The sequence below is a fragment of the Mesocricetus auratus genome, unplaced genomic scaffold (genome assembly GCF_017639785.1).
Source record: "Mesocricetus auratus isolate SY011 unplaced genomic scaffold, BCM_Maur_2.0 Super-Scaffold_100033, whole genome shotgun sequence".
Classification (NCBI taxonomy): Eukaryota; Metazoa; Chordata; class Mammalia; order Rodentia; family Cricetidae; genus Mesocricetus; species Mesocricetus auratus.
The window spans coordinates 15,897,947-15,915,892 of NW_024429213.1; the positions used below are offsets into that span (position 1 = coordinate 15,897,947).

The following is a 17,946-nucleotide window of genomic DNA, read 5'->3' on the forward strand; positions in this document are numbered from 1 at the left end:
GGTCTGGGCTCTCACCTGTGGCCATGTTGGTGTCTGAGTGCCTTCCTACCACAGGAGTCAGGCCTCCCTACATGAGGTTGGGTCCAGGCTGTTGCTGTGAGCCAGCTCTGTGTCCGTGGCCCAACAGCAACCATGGTCTGGTTTGATGTCCCTTGTTCATATTGCCACAGGGAGTCATAGAAAACATGTTTTGAAATCCAAGGACCATGCCTAACCAGCCATATCCCTCATTTACCCCTAGGTATCTGGCCCAGCCCCTCATTGAACACTAGAGCAGGAGAGTTGTTGCTGCCCCCTGGATGGGAGACCTAACCCTAGCACTGGGGAAAGAAGGCCCCACCCCACAAGATAGGCATGGCAGAGCTGGCCCCATTGACATGGGCCTAGGAGAGCTGGATCTGCCCTTCACCCAAGGGGGTGGTCCCAAAGGACAAAACTACCCAGATCAACTACCATTCAGACTCAGCTCCTGGGCATTGGGTTGGCCCAAACCAACAGCTACCCCATCTTTGACCTGCTGGAGCACACAAAGGTACTCGTAGTGCAGAACAACAACCTCAGAATCTTCTTGACTGAGGGCAACAACAGAGTATTTGAAAGAAGTTTTAATGAGAGCCCAGTGGTATTGGTGTGCCAGAAATCAGAACAGTGACTTGTTGTGATGAACATTTTGCAGGTGGGGCTGATTGGACAAAAGGAGTGTACATCAAGACTCCTGGCAGCTCCAGATACCACTGGGATGTTGGAAAAGGAGTGGGAAAGATGGAAGGACCAGGAAGGAGCTATGTTCTGTTTTTAATATATTTGTTGGGGGAATCCTGCAGGGGTGGGGGACAGATAGGCAGGGACTGCGAGGAGAGCAGTATTGGGTGCATAATGTTAAGTTTCCAAAGAATCAATAAAGAATGATGCCTAAAATGAAAATAATAAAGTCTTTAAAAATTGAAGATTTAAATCAATAAAATAAAAAGGTAAATTCCATAAATAGAGTGTGATTCTTAATATTGTCAACTTGAGTATAATGACCTGGGAAAGGTTACTCCTCTCAGCATGCCTTTAAAAGTGTGTTAATTATACTAACTGAGGTGAAAGGCATGCCCAATATAGGGGGCCTGGATTCCTATTTGGGGAATCCTAGATTGTAGAAAAAAAGGGTGCAAGCTGAGAGCATACACAGCATGTATCATGTGCTGATTGTGGCTGCAATGTGACTAGATACTTCAAGTTCCTGTTACCTTGGAAGACTGTTAAGCCCAGCAGTAAGGTTCCTGACAAATTGAACTGTATCCTTTAATTGTGAACCAAAACATTTCTCTATGAAGTTGCCTTTGGGGAGGGTTTCTTTTTTGTTTTATTTATTTATTTAATTTAAGTTAGAAACAAGCTTGTTTCACGTGTCAATTCCAGCTCCCTCTCCTTCCTCTCCTCCCCTGCCCTTCCCACTAGGCCCCCCCACATCCACACACCCAATCTCCACTCCAATCCCCAGGGAGGGTGAGGTCCTACATGATGGATCTCCAGAGTCTGTCATTTCATCCAGGGAGGGCCTAGGCCCTCCTCCAAGGGTCCAGACTGGGAGAGCATCCGTCATTGCTTCAAACTCCTGCTATGATGGACCGTAGTCTTCAAGCATGAGATGAGATAAACTCCCTCACCCACTTCTCGCCCGCCGCATAAGTTGCTTTCTTGTGGGTATTTTACAACAGAAACAGGAAAAGAAACTAAGGCTGAGAGAGTGAACAGGATACTGTGAAATAACTTGTAACTTGATAGTCAGATAACTGGAATCATGAAGATGAATTTTAATTTCCTTGTTTATCCATTTCAAAAATTAAATTCTTTGATGTTTCGAGTTACAAAAACACATAAGTATGTATATGTAAAGATGTATGCTTCTATATAAATACATTGCATATATAAGTCATATGCTTATATAGAATATGACATGATATTTAATTATAATAAAATATATATGTATACATATATTTAATGATAATCAGCAGTAAAAGTTATTCAAGTCATGTAAAAATGATATAAAAACAATTCTATAATACCAAATAAAGTATATGTTACATTATATGGAAAAACCTGACACTATTTGGTTATTTGAAAGCATATATTAGTAGTGACTAATCTCAGTTGTCTTATTTATGACCAAGGATTTACATCCTGAAAGCTTATAGATAAGATATAAGAGTTTCAGCAATGGCGAGAAATTTTTTTATTTTGTCTTCACCTTACTGTCAAATCTATCTGATAAGTTTATTTAGATGTTCTTCCATGCAAATACAGTCTCTTATTTCCATTCAAAGACTGACTGTTAATGGTAAGGGAAAATCAAAACACCAGCTTCCTTTGATTTGTTTTGACAAATACTCCATTGGGCATTGAAGTTTTCTTCACAAATGCACAGAAATGAAGGTAAGATGGACAGTATTCTTTTGTGGTGGTACCAGACTCTTAAGATTTGTTTTCACGTTGTTGTCGGTCATCTTGATGGTATTCATAGCACAGCCTTTTTTTAAATCAGTCATTCAATGTTTTCAAACTGCTCCTGTGGAGTAATAAAGATTACATGTTTCCTGTGTTTGCTAATGGTACAAACAGGAAGTTGCAGAACAGGTATAAAGGACAGCTTAAACTGTTGCTATCAAATGCCATTACACTTTTATTTTTTTATTTTTAAATTTAAATTTAAATTAGAAACAAGGTTGTTTCACATGTCAATTCCAGGTCCCTCTCCCTTTCCCTCCCCTCCTTCCGTTCCATCCAACTAAACCCCCCAATATAGCCTCATTTACCCAGGGAGGGTGAGACCCTCTATAGGGGTGTTCATAGTCTGTCATTTCATCCAGGGCAGGGCCTAGACCCTCCCAGAAGAGTTCAGGGTGACAGTGCATCTCTCATTGTTGGATGGGAGTCCAAAGTCAATTTGTATAACCGGGATGAATACTGATCTACTACACAAGGCTCAATAGATTACCTAGGCCTCCTCACTGACACCCATATTCAGGGGGTCTTGATCAGTCCCATTCTGGATTCCCAGGCTGATGCCTGGGATTCAAGAGCTAATCATTGCAGGTCAGCTGTTTCTGGGGGGTTAAAACAGCCCAGTCTTAATGCCTTTGGTCATCAGTCCTCAATCTCTGTCACTGGATTCTTTGAGTTCAGCTCAGTGCTTAGACTCTTCTTCCATCAGCCACTGAATGAAGGTTCTGTTTCCCAGACTCTCTGGCCATGGGATTGTAGGATGGCACTCCGCAGATCTATGTCTAAAATCCATATATGAGAGAGTACATGCCATGTTTCTCTTTTTGTGACTGGGTTACCTCACTCAGGATGGTTTCTTCTAGTGCTATCTATTTGCCTGCAAATTTCAGGATTCTATTGTTTTTTTCTGCTGAATAGTACTCTGTTATGTAAATGTACCACATTTTCTCTATCCACTCTTCAGTTGAGGGGCATCTAGGTTGCCTCCAAGTTCAGGCTATTACTAATAATGCTGCTATGAACATAAAGGAACAGACATCCTTGTATGAATGGGCATCTTTTGGATATATGCCTAAGAGTGGAGTTGCTGGGTCTTGTGGTAGGTTTATTCCCATTTTTCTGAGGAAACTCCATACTGATTTCCAAATGGCTGAAAAAGTTGGCACTCCCACCAGCAATGGAGGAGTGTTCCCCTTTCATCACATCCTCTGCAGCATAAATTGTTGTTGGTGTTTTTGACTTTAGCCATTCTGACAGGAGTAAGATGGTATCTCAGAGTTGTTTTGATTTGCATTTCCCGGATGGCTAAGGATGTTGACCACTTTCTCAAGTGCCTCTCAGCCATTTTAGACTCCTCTATTGAAAATTCTTTATTTAGTTCTGTAGCCCACTTGTTAATTGGACGCTTTGTCATTTTGGAAACTTGCTTCTTGGGTTCTTTGTAAATTTTGGAGATCAGCCCTCTGTCAGATGTGGGGTTAGTGAATATTTTTTCCCATTTTGTGAGCTATCTTTTTGTCTTGCTGACTGTGTCCTTTGCCTTACAGAAGCTTCTCAGTTTCAGGAGGTCCCATTTATTAATTGTTGATCTCACTGTCTGTGCTACTGGTGTTATGTTCAGGAAGCTGTCTCCTGTGCCAATTCGTTCAAGTGTACCACCCACTTTCTCAACTAAGAGGTTCAGTGTGGCTGGGTTTTTGTTGAGGTCTTTGATCCACTTGGGCTTAAGTTTTGTGCATGGCAATAGACATGGATGGATCCACATTCCTCTACATGCCAGCATCTGGTTATGCCAGCACCATTTGTTGAACATGCTTTCTTTTTTCGATTGTATACTTTTAGCTACTTTGTCAAAGATCAGATATTCATATATGTGTAGATGAATATCACGGTTTTCAATTGGATTCCATTGGTCTACCAGTCTATTTTTGTGCCAATACCAAGCTGTTTTCAGGACTTTAGCTCTATAATAGAGCTTGAAGTCAGGGATGGTGATGCCTCTGGCCGTTGCCTTGTTGAACAGGGTTTTTTTTGGTTATCCTGGGTCTTTTGTTTTTCCATACAAAATTGATTATTGTTCTTTCAAGGTCTGTGACTAATTGTGCTGGTATTTTAATGGGGATTGCATTGAATTTGTAGATTGTTTTTGGCAGGATTGCCAATTTTACTACATTGACCCTACCTATCCAAGAGCATGGGAGATCTTTCCATTTTCTGAAGGCTTCTTTAATTTCTTTCTTTAAAGATTCAAAGTTCTTGTGATACAGGTCTTTTACTTGTTTTGTTAGTGTTACCCCAAGGTATTTTATGTTGTTTGTGGCAAATGTAAAGGGTGATTTTTCTCTGATTTCTTTCTCAGCCCTTTAATCATCTGTATATAGTAGGGCTAGTGATTTTCTTGAGTTGATCTTGTAGTCTGCCACTTCGCTGAAGGTGTTAATCAGCTGTAAGAGTTCCCTGGTAGAGTTCTTTGGGTCATTTATGAAAACTATCATATCATCTGCAAGTATTGAATGTCTGATCTCTTCCTTTCCAATTTGTATCCCCTTGATCTCCTTTTGGTGCCGTATGGCTTGTGCTAGAACTTCAAGTTCTATATTGAAAAGGTATGGAGAGAGTGGACAGCCTTGACTTGTTCCTGATTTTAGAGGAATTGCATTGAGTTTCTGTCCATTTAGTTTGATGTTGGCTGTTGGTTTGCTGTATATAGCTTTTATTATGTTTAGGTATGTTCCTGTTATCCTGATCTCTCCAAGACCTTTATCTTGAAGGAGTGTTGGATATTGTTAAAGGTTTTTCATCATCTTAGTAAGATGATCATCTGATTTTTGTTTTTCAGCTTCTTTATATGGTGGATTACATTGATGGATTTTCGTATGTTGAAACATCCCTGCATCCCTGGGATGAAACCTACTTGATCGTGGTGAATGATTGTTTTGATGTGTTCTTGGATCTGATTTGCCTGTATTTTATTGTGTATTTTTGCTATCAAACGCCATTACAATTTTGTCCTCATTATTTTGAAAGGTAATGATTTTATGACCAGTTGTCCTTCTGAAAGTTACTCTTCCATCAGGGTCAAAACAGACCAAAGTTATTCTAAACTACATTTTGTACTTGTTTTAAGAAAGCTGTGCTGTCACGATGCTGATTACATTTCTTGAAAATGATATCATGGTTGGTAAGGATAATATGTAAAGTAATGCTGAATTTGTAACCTGACCACTTCCAGGAATATGTGCCATCTCTCTTGATGGTCATTCCATATCTCATGCTGCAACCTTTAAGTACTTTTTCATTGATGGTTCTCAGACAAATATTCCAGTACTGCTGTGCACGAAGCAAAATCAGCCCCTGTTTTTTATAAACATGGGTCAGCCATTCTAAAGGTATTAGGCAATCTTGCTCAAGAATAGTCGTGGAGGCCAGATCACAGATATGCTGAAACCTCAGTTTCTTAAACACTGGTTAAAATGTTAGCCCTGCTTCACTTTCAAGAAAAGTGATGTCAATACATTCCATGTGCCTGGAAAGCTAGCTGTTGCCATTAGCTAAGAGACGTTTCACTGAACCTTTCCAGTGAGGGTTAAAATAAAGGAACATCCACGTTTTCAGTGTGATATATAGATCAATTTCCTTTTGCACCATGAGTAGGTCAAATGATGAGACAAGTAGATACGTGATCTTTATGTCAATCTCTATGTATAGTCTTACATTTGGGTGTATCATCAAGTTGCAAAGTAGCCAGTCAAAGCACTGTGACTTTACAGATTTCAATCTATATGTTTCTGCTGTTATGTAGTATGAACACATGGTTTTCATATTAATGGTTTTCTTCATGGTCTCATTACATTGCTGAATTACCTGCTCTACTTGAAGCAGGAGTGCTGCTGCCAGAACATGAGGAACTTGTCGGGGCTTCATTGGCAAATCCTAGTCTCTGTACAATGAGCCGAACACAAAATCCAAGGACCATATGTCTGTGTGCTGGTTGTTAATCTCCAGTTCAATAATATCACTGTGCGGTTCTGTCCAAGTATCTTTGAGCATATTAGCAAAGTACCACAACTGGCATAAAAATGCTTTGTGCAATGACCACACTTTTCCCAGAGCACGGATTTTGACATCACTGTCTTCCGCACCAAAAAATAAAGTTTGGTAAGTATACTTAGATGCAAAGTTCCTTTTCATGCTGAAGAAGATGCGAAAAACTTGCTGTAGACTTACTACCTGAGAACAGTGGATGCTCCAGCTCGGCTCCAACCATTCCCAACTGCTCCATTTGTGCTTGCGATTGCCATACGCGCAACTGGGACCAGCATTGCATTCAGGCTGTTGTGGCTCTGCCAAACTGGAGTCGTCAGGTCTCCAGAATCGGCTGCTTCAATGTCCCATCGAAGAAAACTCCTAGAACCTCTAAAGAGACTGTTGCAGAGGATTTTCACTCATGTCATTGCTGGGGTGTGCCATGACCGCCTGGGATTACTGAATTTCTCTAGCATAGTATTAAATGTCACAGAAAAGTCAGGCCATTATTCATTGTCTACCTGTGTCCTAGAGCAGGGGCCCTGCCCACTGCCATCAGGCCCTTTTAAAACTATGGCATGTGACCCAGCTTCTCATCTTCCTTCTTCCCTTTCCTTCCTCCTTCTTCTCTCCCTTCCCTTCTACCTAATTTCCTCCCTTCTCTCCTTTCTCATTTCTTCTTTTCGTTTCCCCATTCTCCTTTTCCTTTCCTCTGTCCCCTCCTTTCCCTCCATGGTTTCCAAAGGGTCACATATGTAGCTTTAGCTGACCTCACTCGAAGTCAAAAAACGGCTCCTCAGTTTTGTGAGCTGAATTTTTTTCTGTAAAAACAACCAAGTTACATCCATCTTGATGAATATTAAAGACTGTATACATTCCAACTGATAACCCCTAGAGTTCCATAGAACACTGAACTGTCATCCTGGGCATTGGTGGCTCATGCCTTTAATACCAGCAATTGTGATGCAGAGTCAGTCATGTCTCTGTGAGTTTGTGGCCAGCTTGTTCTATAGTGTGTGTTCAAGAATTGCTTCCAAATCGATACAGAGAAACCCTGCCTTCAAAAATGAAACAAAAAACAAAAACAAAATTAAAACAAAGAATACTCAACTCTCAGTGGTGTTCAATGTAGGCACTTGCCAGCAACTTTCAGCTATTTAAATGGTAGACATTTTTATTGCTTATTTTATTGGTCTTTTTGATTACTATGTAAGTATTAATTTCCCACATGTTGTTGTATACTTAGACAAGTATTAATTTCACATATGTGGTTGCATGCATACGCCCCAAATTTCTGTGTATGCTTTGCCTATTCACATAAAGATTCAAAAACTTTTTGTTGACATTGTAAGAGCAAGGTAACCTGGATCCTCAGAAAAAGCATCCTTAAGAAATTCCCTGTGTGTGGCACAAGGCTGATTCAGCTCCAGCCAAAGAACCATAAACATTTCCAAGGATTGCCCATCCTGGTCAAAATAACCCCATCCAGATAGTCAGGCAATGACTAATTTTGTTAAGTAACATCTTCTCGTCACAACTGTTTCACGGGCAACTGTTAGTAACAATTTTGAAATTTCCCCAAGACCCACATCAGTGTATCCAAAGGTCACCTACCCTTACCCAATTCTAGACACCCAAGGCACATACCACCCTGCTTGCTGTTTTTTTTCCTTTATAAATCACTTACTATTCAGTTCAGGCACCCTTATCCTGCAGCTGCTGTGCCAGTTTGCTGGACAAGGTCCCTGCTGACAGGCTTGTAACTTAACAGCAAACGTTATATGTTTGCATCACTGAGTGGGCTCCTTGGAGGTCTCTCTTTGGGCTTTCAAGAACTTGGTATAACATACATAAGGTTCCTTATGAATCCAGGTATTTCTCGTATGTGCACATATATGCATGGTTTATGTTTTTGTTTTATTGAATTGCATTTACCTATTAAGATTATATGGGAATATTTACTAAAAACAGATTGTCATGCTTTAAAAGACAGTAAAATTTTATTACTTGCTTTTATGTCTATGTGTAAAACCCCCTCATATCTGCAATAAGATAAATAGCTTTCAATATTTCCTTGCCGCTCTAATAGTAATATTGAACTCTTTTTTAATCTAAATAATATTATATGCCATTGTAGATTCTCGTATTTAAAAATGACAATGCACTTAACACAAGTAAGCCAGTTTTTTTTGAAACAAAAAGGAATTCATCTACATTCATGTAAACATGGAGTAATACAACAAGATTTCCCGTAGATTGTCTTTGAATGTTGGCATGGTGAGTCCTGTCAGGCCCAAACACTTACAGGACAGACCACATTGTGATTTTCATCCTTTTTACCTGCAGACTGTGTGATTTGGGCTTCATAATCTATTGCAAGGTCCATCGTGTCTTCACAAAGCACAGCGGTCTCATGGTGATATGCACGGACAATGACAAGTAAATACCCAAGGTTATTTTTACAGAAAAGCTTTTGTCAGTTCATCTGACGCCACAAAACCAGCAACTGATGCAGTTCCTTTCAGACGTTCATTATTTGTGAAATCAATAACTTATATTTCAGCCCCATTTTCAAATATTAGATTGCTTACCTTTTTATGATCTTTCCCTGGTTTTAGTATTCTTAACAATTCACAAGTCAAAATTGTTGTAACCTCAGTCCTACGATTAGGTGTGTAGCACCACCTCCTAGCTTCAGAGTGCTGGGATTAAAGGTGTGTGCCTAGCTTTTATGGCATGTGGTTGACTTTCCTTTCTAAATCTTCAGGCAAGCTATAATAAATCATAAGAAATGTATGACTAAAAATTGTGCTTCACATATGTATTTGCCAAGAAATGGTATATCTAGAAATTGGGGTGTTGGACCCTTTCCAGATAGGGGTCTACTGACCAGCTTGTGACTAGGAGCTCCCAGCAAATAATGCTTGTCATCTCCTTCCAGTAAAATCTGAATGCAACTACCTGTTGTCTGCCAGTCCTTATTGCCTGGATGCAAGTTCCTGTTATCTGCCCATCCTTATTACTGAAGGGCCTTGGGAAGATGTACTTCTGTCCTTGGTAGTTTTCCACTGTGCCTGCTAACTGGTATATAATGTACCACTATTGTTGCAATAAATGGCATTCTCCTTGCAAGTATGTCCCACTGTGTTTTGTCTTCATCTAAATCCTCAGGCAGTGGCCTGAATCCTTGAGAAGTGTTCTGCCCTTTCAGGTGTTACATTGGGGTAGATCGATTCTGATCTTGCTGAAAAACTACCAAGCAGATTTTCACAATAGCTATTCATGTTCCCCCTCCAGCCAGCAATATGTGAGTGTTTCCCTTACTCCACCTCATCTCTTGCATGAACTGTTGTTTTTGTTGTTGATCTTAGCCAGTCTTGGGGATCCTTGGTCTATTTTAATTGTTTTTCTAATCTTGATGATCTTGGTTTAACTTTGGTAAGAGGTATTACTGAGGAAATTTAACACTTCTTTAGGTGGAGTACAGGTTTTTAAAGTATGTCCTTATGATTCTCTGGATTTTCTGAGTGTGTGTAGTTTTGTCCCCCTTTCCATATATAATTGTGTTAATTGGGATCTTCTTTCTCTCTGCCTTTTAGTTAATTTGTTTAAGGGTTTTTCATTCTTATCTATTTTCTCAAAGAATGAGGTCTTTCTTTCATTGACTCTTTGTTTCTATTTGATGGATTTTAGCCCTAAGTTTGATAGATTCTTGCCATCTAATCTTTCTTGCCATGACTTCTCCATTTTGTCCTATGGCGTTCGGGCATGCTATACAGTTGTTAGTATGAGATCTCATCAGATTTTTTAAATTAAATTGGTTTATTTATTTTCTTTACTTTTTGATGTAGGCACTCAGTGCTATGTATTTGCCTCTTAGAACTGTTCTCATTGTGTCTCGTAAGCTTGGCTATATTGAGTAATCATTTTCATTCAATTCTAGAAAGTCTTACTTTTCTTTCGTATTTCTGTCTTCACCCATTTCTCATTCATTAAAGAGTTGAACAGTTTCCGTGGATTTGAATGCTTTCTGTTGTTTATTTTGTCAATGATACCTATCTTTATCCTGTGGTGGCGTGATAGAATCCACATAGTTACTTCAATTCTCTTGTACCTGTTGATATTTATTTTGAGTTTCAGTATGTGGTCAATTTCGATTTTTTTTGGAAACTGTCTCTGCGGGGCTGCATTTGGAGCCAGCTGAGCAGCCTCTGGTTCATACTTGAGACAGTGAGTGTGATTGAGAGAAGAGGGTTAAGTATCCCAGACAGAGACACAGGATAGCTGTCAGGAGGCCCATTCAATCCATACTGAATGGGCCCTTAGTTTATTCTTTCACAGTTTTAGGAATTCAGCCAGCAGTGAGGACAAAATGGCAGAAGACTTCAATTATCATGTATAAGAGACAAAAATATTTACTTCCCTTATTCCTCCAGGGATTTGGTAGCTACACCTGCTACCCTCCTTCAGGATCCAGAGTAAACAAACCTAGGCACAATTGTATTGTTTATCAGACAAGAGACATCCACCACTAAGGCCAAAACATCCTGTAGCTGCCAAATAATGTCTTATTGATAATAAGACAGATTTGAGTTCTCTGAACTTGAGGCAAGATGGAATGGAATCATTTTCATGGGTCCTGGCATGGAGTAAGCTCTGCATAGTGCAGAGAACAAGGTGTATTTCTTCATGTTTGGGTGAAATGTTCTGTAATTATCTGTCATGTCCAATTGGTTCATAACATCTGTTGGCCCCAACCTTTCTCTGCTTAGTTTTTGTCTAAATGACCTGTCTCTTGTTGAGAGGGAGCTATTGAAGTCTACCAATATCAGTGTGTGAGGGTCACTATGTGATTAAACTGTCACAGTTTTTCCTTTTTTCAGTTACATATTTGTGTTAGTTTTTTCCTCTTTTTTAATTTTATTTTTACATTTAAATTTAAATTAGAAACAAGTATGCTTCACATGTCAATTACAGGTCCCTCTCCCTTTCCCTGCCCTTCACCCTTGCCCTCCCATCAACCCCCTCCTATGTCCCCTCATTTCCCCAGGGATGGTGAGGCCTTCCATGGGGGTGTCCATAGTCTGTCATTTCATACAGGGCAGGGCCTAAACCTTCCCCCAAGAGTTCAGGGTGAGAGTGCATTTCTCATTGTTGGATGGGAGCCCAAAGTCCATTTCTATACCCGGGGTAAATACTGATCTACTACTCAAGGCTCAATAGATTACCTTCGCCTCCTCCCTGACATCCACATTCATGGGGTATTGATCAGTCCCATGCTGGATTTCCAGGCATCAGTCTGGGATTCAAGAGCTAACCATTGTCAGATCAGCTTTCTCTGGGGTTTAAAACAGCCCAGTCGTAACCCCTTTGGTCATCAGTCCTCCATGGATTTCTTGAGTTCAGCTCAGTGCTTAGCCATGTGAGTCTGCCTCTGCTTCCATCAGCCACTGAATGAAGGTTCTGTTTCCCAGACTCTCTGGCCATGGGATTGTAGGCTGGCACTCGCCAGATTTATGTCTAAAATCCATATATGAGAGACTACATGCCATGTTTCTCTTTTTGTGACTGGCTTACGTCACTCAGGATAGTTTCTTCTAGTGCCATCCATTTGCCTGCAAATTTCAGGATTCCATTGATTTCTTTTACTGAATAGTACTCCATTGTGTAAATGTACCACATTTTCTCTATCCACTCTTCGTTTGAGGGGCATCTAGGTTGCTTCCAAGTTCGGGCTATTACAAATAAAGCTGCAATGAACATAGTGGAACAGACATCTTTGTTGTATGAATGGGCATCTTTTGATATATGCTTAAGTGTGGAGTTGCTGGTCTTGTGGTAGGTTTATTCTGATTTTTCTGAGGAATCTCCATACTGATTTCAATAGTGGATGTACAAGTTGCCACTCCCACCAGCCATAGTTTTTCTTTTACACAGTTGGATCCCTTGTGTTTAGGCCATTATTTGTTTTAACTTTCTTTATATTTATACTTTGTGTCCTTCACATTGTGCATCTCATTCCCATTGAACTACCTGTCCCTCTTTATTCACCCTTTTCCATAGCAGTCCCCACAAGCAAAATGCAATTTAGAGAACAAAGAAAAACCGAAAGGAAGAAAGAAACGAAGGGAGGGAGGAAGGAATGAAGGAACAAAGAAACGAAGGAAAGAAGGAATGAAGCAAGCAAGGAAGATCTTTTGATGGCTCTCCTTGGTTGTCAAGTTAACTAGATCTGGAAGAAACTATTATATAGAAATGGAAGGGACACCTGTGATCTTGACCTCAAGGCAAGAAAACAACATGCTTTTGATCCAGACCTTGTACTTACATGACACATGCTTTTAATTCAGACCTTGAGTTGGGAAGACACATCTATAATATGGGTCACTATTTCTCCAGGAAGATGTCATCGTATTGTTGATTTTGGTGTTATTTTCTGTGATCATGGTGGTATTTTGGGTATTAATAAATGTAGTTTTGCATTTCTTTCCCATTTTCTTTCTTATGCCCATGCCTCTTTTATTTCTTAGATAATGATTCCTATATTTTTTATGTTTGGTTTGTTGGATATAAATATTTTGGAGTGTTAAGATATCTGGAGGCAATTTTTCTTTCTCCTTCAATGATGCCATACAGAATTGCTATATATATATATATATATGTATATATATATATATATGTATATATATATATATATATATATATATATATATATCTGTCACAGTATTTTGGGAAGTAAGGTGTATTCTTCAAAGCCATTCCATCTATCTATTGAGAAACCAGCTGCCACTCTGATATGTTTTCCTTCATATGTGATGTGTATTTTTCCTCTTTAAACTTTCAATATACATACTTAGCTGTGTAAATTTAATGTTTTATGTATGATACACATTGGGCATTTTCTGTTCTGGTAGTCTCTATTTGGTGTACAGTGTTTTCATTGTGTTTCGATGAGTATACATATTCGTAATTTGTGGAAATTTTCTAGGAGCTTGTTGAACATCTGGTCTATGTTGTTGACTTGCCATTCCCCCTTCTCATATATGCTTGTATTCATAATTTTATTGTGCTCCATTTTTAAAAGTTTTCCATGTTCCAAGGTCATTTGGTCTAGTTTCTGTGGTTTCTCTTTAAGTTCATTCTCCTTGATTTCATTGAGATATTTCTTTGGGTCTCCTCAGTTCCTTGAAGTCTTTGAGACAGTTTATGGTACTGCTTTTAAGTTTTGTGTCCTGGATTTCCCCTATAAAATTCTCATTGGTAAGTATTTAAGACTGTTAGGTTCCAGAGAGAAGATACTGGGTTGATCTTTTATTTTGTTCATATTAAAAATGTTTACTGGGCATGTACCATCCTTTGTTAATTCTGAGTTTGTGAAGGATGATGCAGGGTGGGGGTAAAGGGAATGTGAGTTGGATGAGTTGGTGGGGTAGGTGTAGGTGTTGGATATGACTTGGGGATGTTGAATTCAGGAGGACAGAGGGTACTGGGATGGGACACAGGATAGTTTACTATTTCAAGGTGAGAGTGTGGGAATAGATAGGTATGAGTAGAAATGATGGATATAAGGGGGAGTCCTATGATTTGGTGAGCATGTAGGCAGGATACTGCTCAAGCAAGTGCTCTTCTGCAGTGAAGGCAAGAAGGCCAGACTAGGCTGGTGTACTGGTTGTAGGATCAGAATGAGTATGGCAGGTTGCAGAAAAGGCCTGGATGAGGTTGCCCTATATTAGTTTTATTGCAATGCTGGGGTTTGAACCCAGGACCGTACAATATACTAGGCAAACATTTTACCACTGAGCTATGCCTCCAACTGAGTAATTCTACATTTATAATTATACATAGATTATATTTCTTCTACTATAATCAAATGAGTAATGATAGTATGAATAATGGCGAATTTATTTCTTCCCCTATGACAGTACATGTCTATTATTCTTCTCACTGAGTGAATAAACACATCAAAAGGAACTATTGGTCACTTTCACAAGGAAAGCTCTTGCTCTTTCACTGTTATGTGTGACATTGCTGTTTTCCATTTGTTGGTTTGCTGTGATATAGTTGGTAGTGTTGGAACCCAGTGCATAGAGCATGCAGGCAAAGTTATCCCACTTGCGGCATTTCAGCCCTGTTTCAGTTATTAACTATTCATGGAGAAAGGAAAGTTCCTTCTCTTCTTAGAGATATGAAAATCTTCACATATGTAGGTGCCTTGTGATTTGTCACTATTCTTATTTATTATTGGTTGAGATAATTTCCATATTACATTTTGTGAACACAGTGGGTTGAGATAAACTTTTGTTAATGATAGGCCTTTGGTCATGACATATCCCATGATTTATGTATGACTGAGTTTTCCTAGCTAAGATTTCTCTTCATCAGTTTTCATCTATTTCACTGAGTAGGACGTGGGGGAACAGGAAAGTCGACTGGGGGGTAGGATAGGGGGAAGAGGGAATCATAGGTTAGAAGACAGATCAGGCACCATTGTGACCTCTAGTGATCTAAATGGATGACACCAGTTGGCAAGCTAAGCAATAGTGTAGAGACCACCTCGAATGCCTATTTCTGATAGTGAACTTGATGTCTATAACCATCCTGGAGCCTTCATCCAGTGACTGATGGAAGCAGAGGCAAACACCCACAGTTAAATACTGAACAGAACCCAAGGAACCCAGCAACAGAGAGAGAGCAACGAAGAGCAAATTGGCAAAGAATGGGCTGGCAAAACCAGCATAGACAGCTGATCTGAACAGGGGAGAGGTCTTGGACCCCAGACCGACAGCTGGGAGGCCAGCATGGAACCGATCCAGATCCCCTGAATGTGAGAGTCAATGAGGAGGCCTTGGCTACCTATGGGGTCCTGAGCAGTGGATCAGTGTTTATCCCTCGAATACTAACAGACATCGTGTGTCCATAGCACAAAGAGGGTTGCTCTCTCTGCCTGGAGTCTTAGGGAAGTGCCTGGACCCTACCCTGAGTGAACTGATAGACTCTAGATATCCCCTATGTGGAAGGAATTGGCAATAGGGTGGGAGGATGGGGGGCGATGGTGGGGGGAATGCGGGAGGAGGGGAGGGAGAGGGAACTGGGATTGACATGTAAAACAAGCTATTTAAAATTTTAAAAAAAATTTACAAAAATAATGCACAATTGTCACTTTACTACATGGAACAAATTTAAAATGACTGTGGTTTCCTGTGGCTCTCTTGTTTTCTTTCAGATTTGATGAGCTTGGGATTTTGCGTTCATTTTACTATTGAATTCTTTGGGAAAATTGTTCTAATTATTCGTGTGTGATTGCTGTTGGTCACTTCATAGTTCTGTATTTCCCTGAGTCATTTAAGCTATATGTCTAAATCACTGGCCATTTCATTTAAATTTCCGAATAATTGGATACATGTTGCACATGTTGTCATGTATAAATTGCTAATGAATATAATCATGCACATGAAAATATACAAAATAGTCCTAAGTCATGTTTCAAAAGATGTATGTATTAATTTTGAAATCGAGGCTCACTCAGAATGGTGACAGAAAGGAGGGGCCCTAGTTTCTGTGACCAACTGTGGAAATGCATTTTTTCCTTTATCTGTAACTTGGCCTTTTTCCCTAGCTGCTCTTTCTTATTTTGTAATATTGGGGTCTTGATTATTATGTATCAAGGGAATTTTACTCAGGTCCACTCTATTTGGTGTTCTGTATTCTTCTTGCACCTTCATTGGCATGTCTTTCTTTAGGTTGGGAAAGTTTTCTTTCTTCTATTATTTTGTTGAACATGTTTTCTGGCCCTTTGAGGTGGGTGTCTTCACCTTGTTCTATGCCTGTCTTTCTTTTTTTGACAGCTATAGTGAACTTTCTTGATGGTATTCAAGAGAGCAGAGCTCCCTAAGCCCCTCATTTATTCTGGGGGTCTGGGATGGAAACTGTGAGGGAGATGACCAGTGTGGGGTTGTTGGACAGGGACTGCTCAGCAGCCAGGGCCTCTCTCTTGCTTGAGTCCTTGCTGGGGTGGATGGTCCAGGGTGGGTCTCTTACTCCTTGGAGTCCATGTCGGCCATCAGGTCCACCACCCTGTTGCTGTAGCTGAATTCATTGTCATAGCAGGCGATGTGCTTTACAAAGTTGTCATTGAGAGCAATGCCAGCTGCAGCATCAAAGGTGGAAGAGTGGGAGTCACTGTTGAAGTCGCAGGAGACAACCTGTTCCTCGGTGTAGCCCAGGATGCCCTTCAGTGGGCCCTCGGACGCCTGCTTCACCACCTTCTTGATGTCTTCATACTTGGCAGCTTTCTCCAGGTGACATGTCAGATCCACGACGGACAAGTTGGGGGTAGGAACACAGAAGGCCATGCCAGTGAGCTTCCAGTTCAGCTGTGGGATGACCTTGCCCACAGCCTTGGCAGCACCAGTGGATGCAGGGATGATGCTCTGGGCAGCCCCACAGCCATCACGCCACAGCCTCCCAGAGGGGCCATCCACAGTCTTCTGGGTGGCCGTGATGGCATGGACTGTGGTCACGAGTCCTTCCACAATGCCAAAGTTGTAATGGATGACCTTGTCCAGGGGGGGCTAAGCAGTTGGTGGTGCAGGATGCATTGCTGACAATCTTGAGGGAGTTGTCATACTTGTCATGGTTCACACCCATCACAAACATGGGGGCATCAGTAGAAGGTGTGGAGATGATGACCCTATTGGCTCCACCCTTCTAGTGGGTCCCAGCCTTCTCCATGGTGGTGAAGATGCCAGTAGACTCCACAACATACTCGGCACCAGCATCTTCCATTTGATGTTGGTGGGATCTCACACCTGGAAGATGGTGTTGGCCTTCCCATTGATGACAAGCTTCCCATTCTCAGCCTTGACTGTGCCTTTGAACTGCCATGGGTAGAGTCATACTGGAACATGTAGACCATGTAGTTGAGGTCAATGAAGGGGTCATTGATGGCAGCAATCTCCACTTTGCTAGAAGTGAAGGCAGCCCTGGTAACCAGGCGTCAAATACGGCCAAATCCGTTCACTCCGACCTTCACCATTGTGTCTCAGGAACGAGGCTGGCACTACACAAAGAGATGCGGCTGCATCTAAAACAGGGAGGAGCAGAGATATGCCTATCATTGTTAAGTTTGATCTTTACACAGTGTCCCATATATCCTGGATATTTTATGTTATGGATTTGTTGGAGTTAAAATTTTCTTTGGCCGATGAATCTATAGTATATCTTCAACACCTGAGATTCTCTCTTCCATCTCTTGTATTCTGTTGGTTATGCTTGCATCTGTTGTACCTGATCATTTTGCCAGCTTTTCTAGTTTCAGCAGTCATTCAGAGTGTGTTTTTTGTTATTGCTATTTCAGATTTCAGCCCTTTCACTGTTTAAATTATTTTGTAATTTTTGCTTTGTCTTTTGCTCCATTTCTTGCATTTTTTG

General features: G+C 40.5%; 1 protein-coding gene and 1 pseudogene across 1 annotated transcript; both read right to left on the minus strand.

The window, feature by feature from the left end:
• Positions 1 to 445: 445 nt before the first annotated feature.
• Positions 446 to 6,681, minus strand: LOC121135219 (annotated as a pseudogene).
• A 9,869-nt stretch (positions 6,682 to 16,550) lies between these two features.
• LOC106022412 (glyceraldehyde-3-phosphate dehydrogenase) lies at positions 16,551 to 17,559 on the minus strand. The gene is given in 4 exon segments (XM_013124485.3): positions 16,551 to 17,084; positions 17,086 to 17,294; positions 17,297 to 17,395; positions 17,398 to 17,559. Coding segments are annotated over 4 exon segments (996 nt in total). The 5' UTR covers positions 17,552 to 17,559.
• Positions 17,560 to 17,946: the final 387 nt, after the last annotated feature.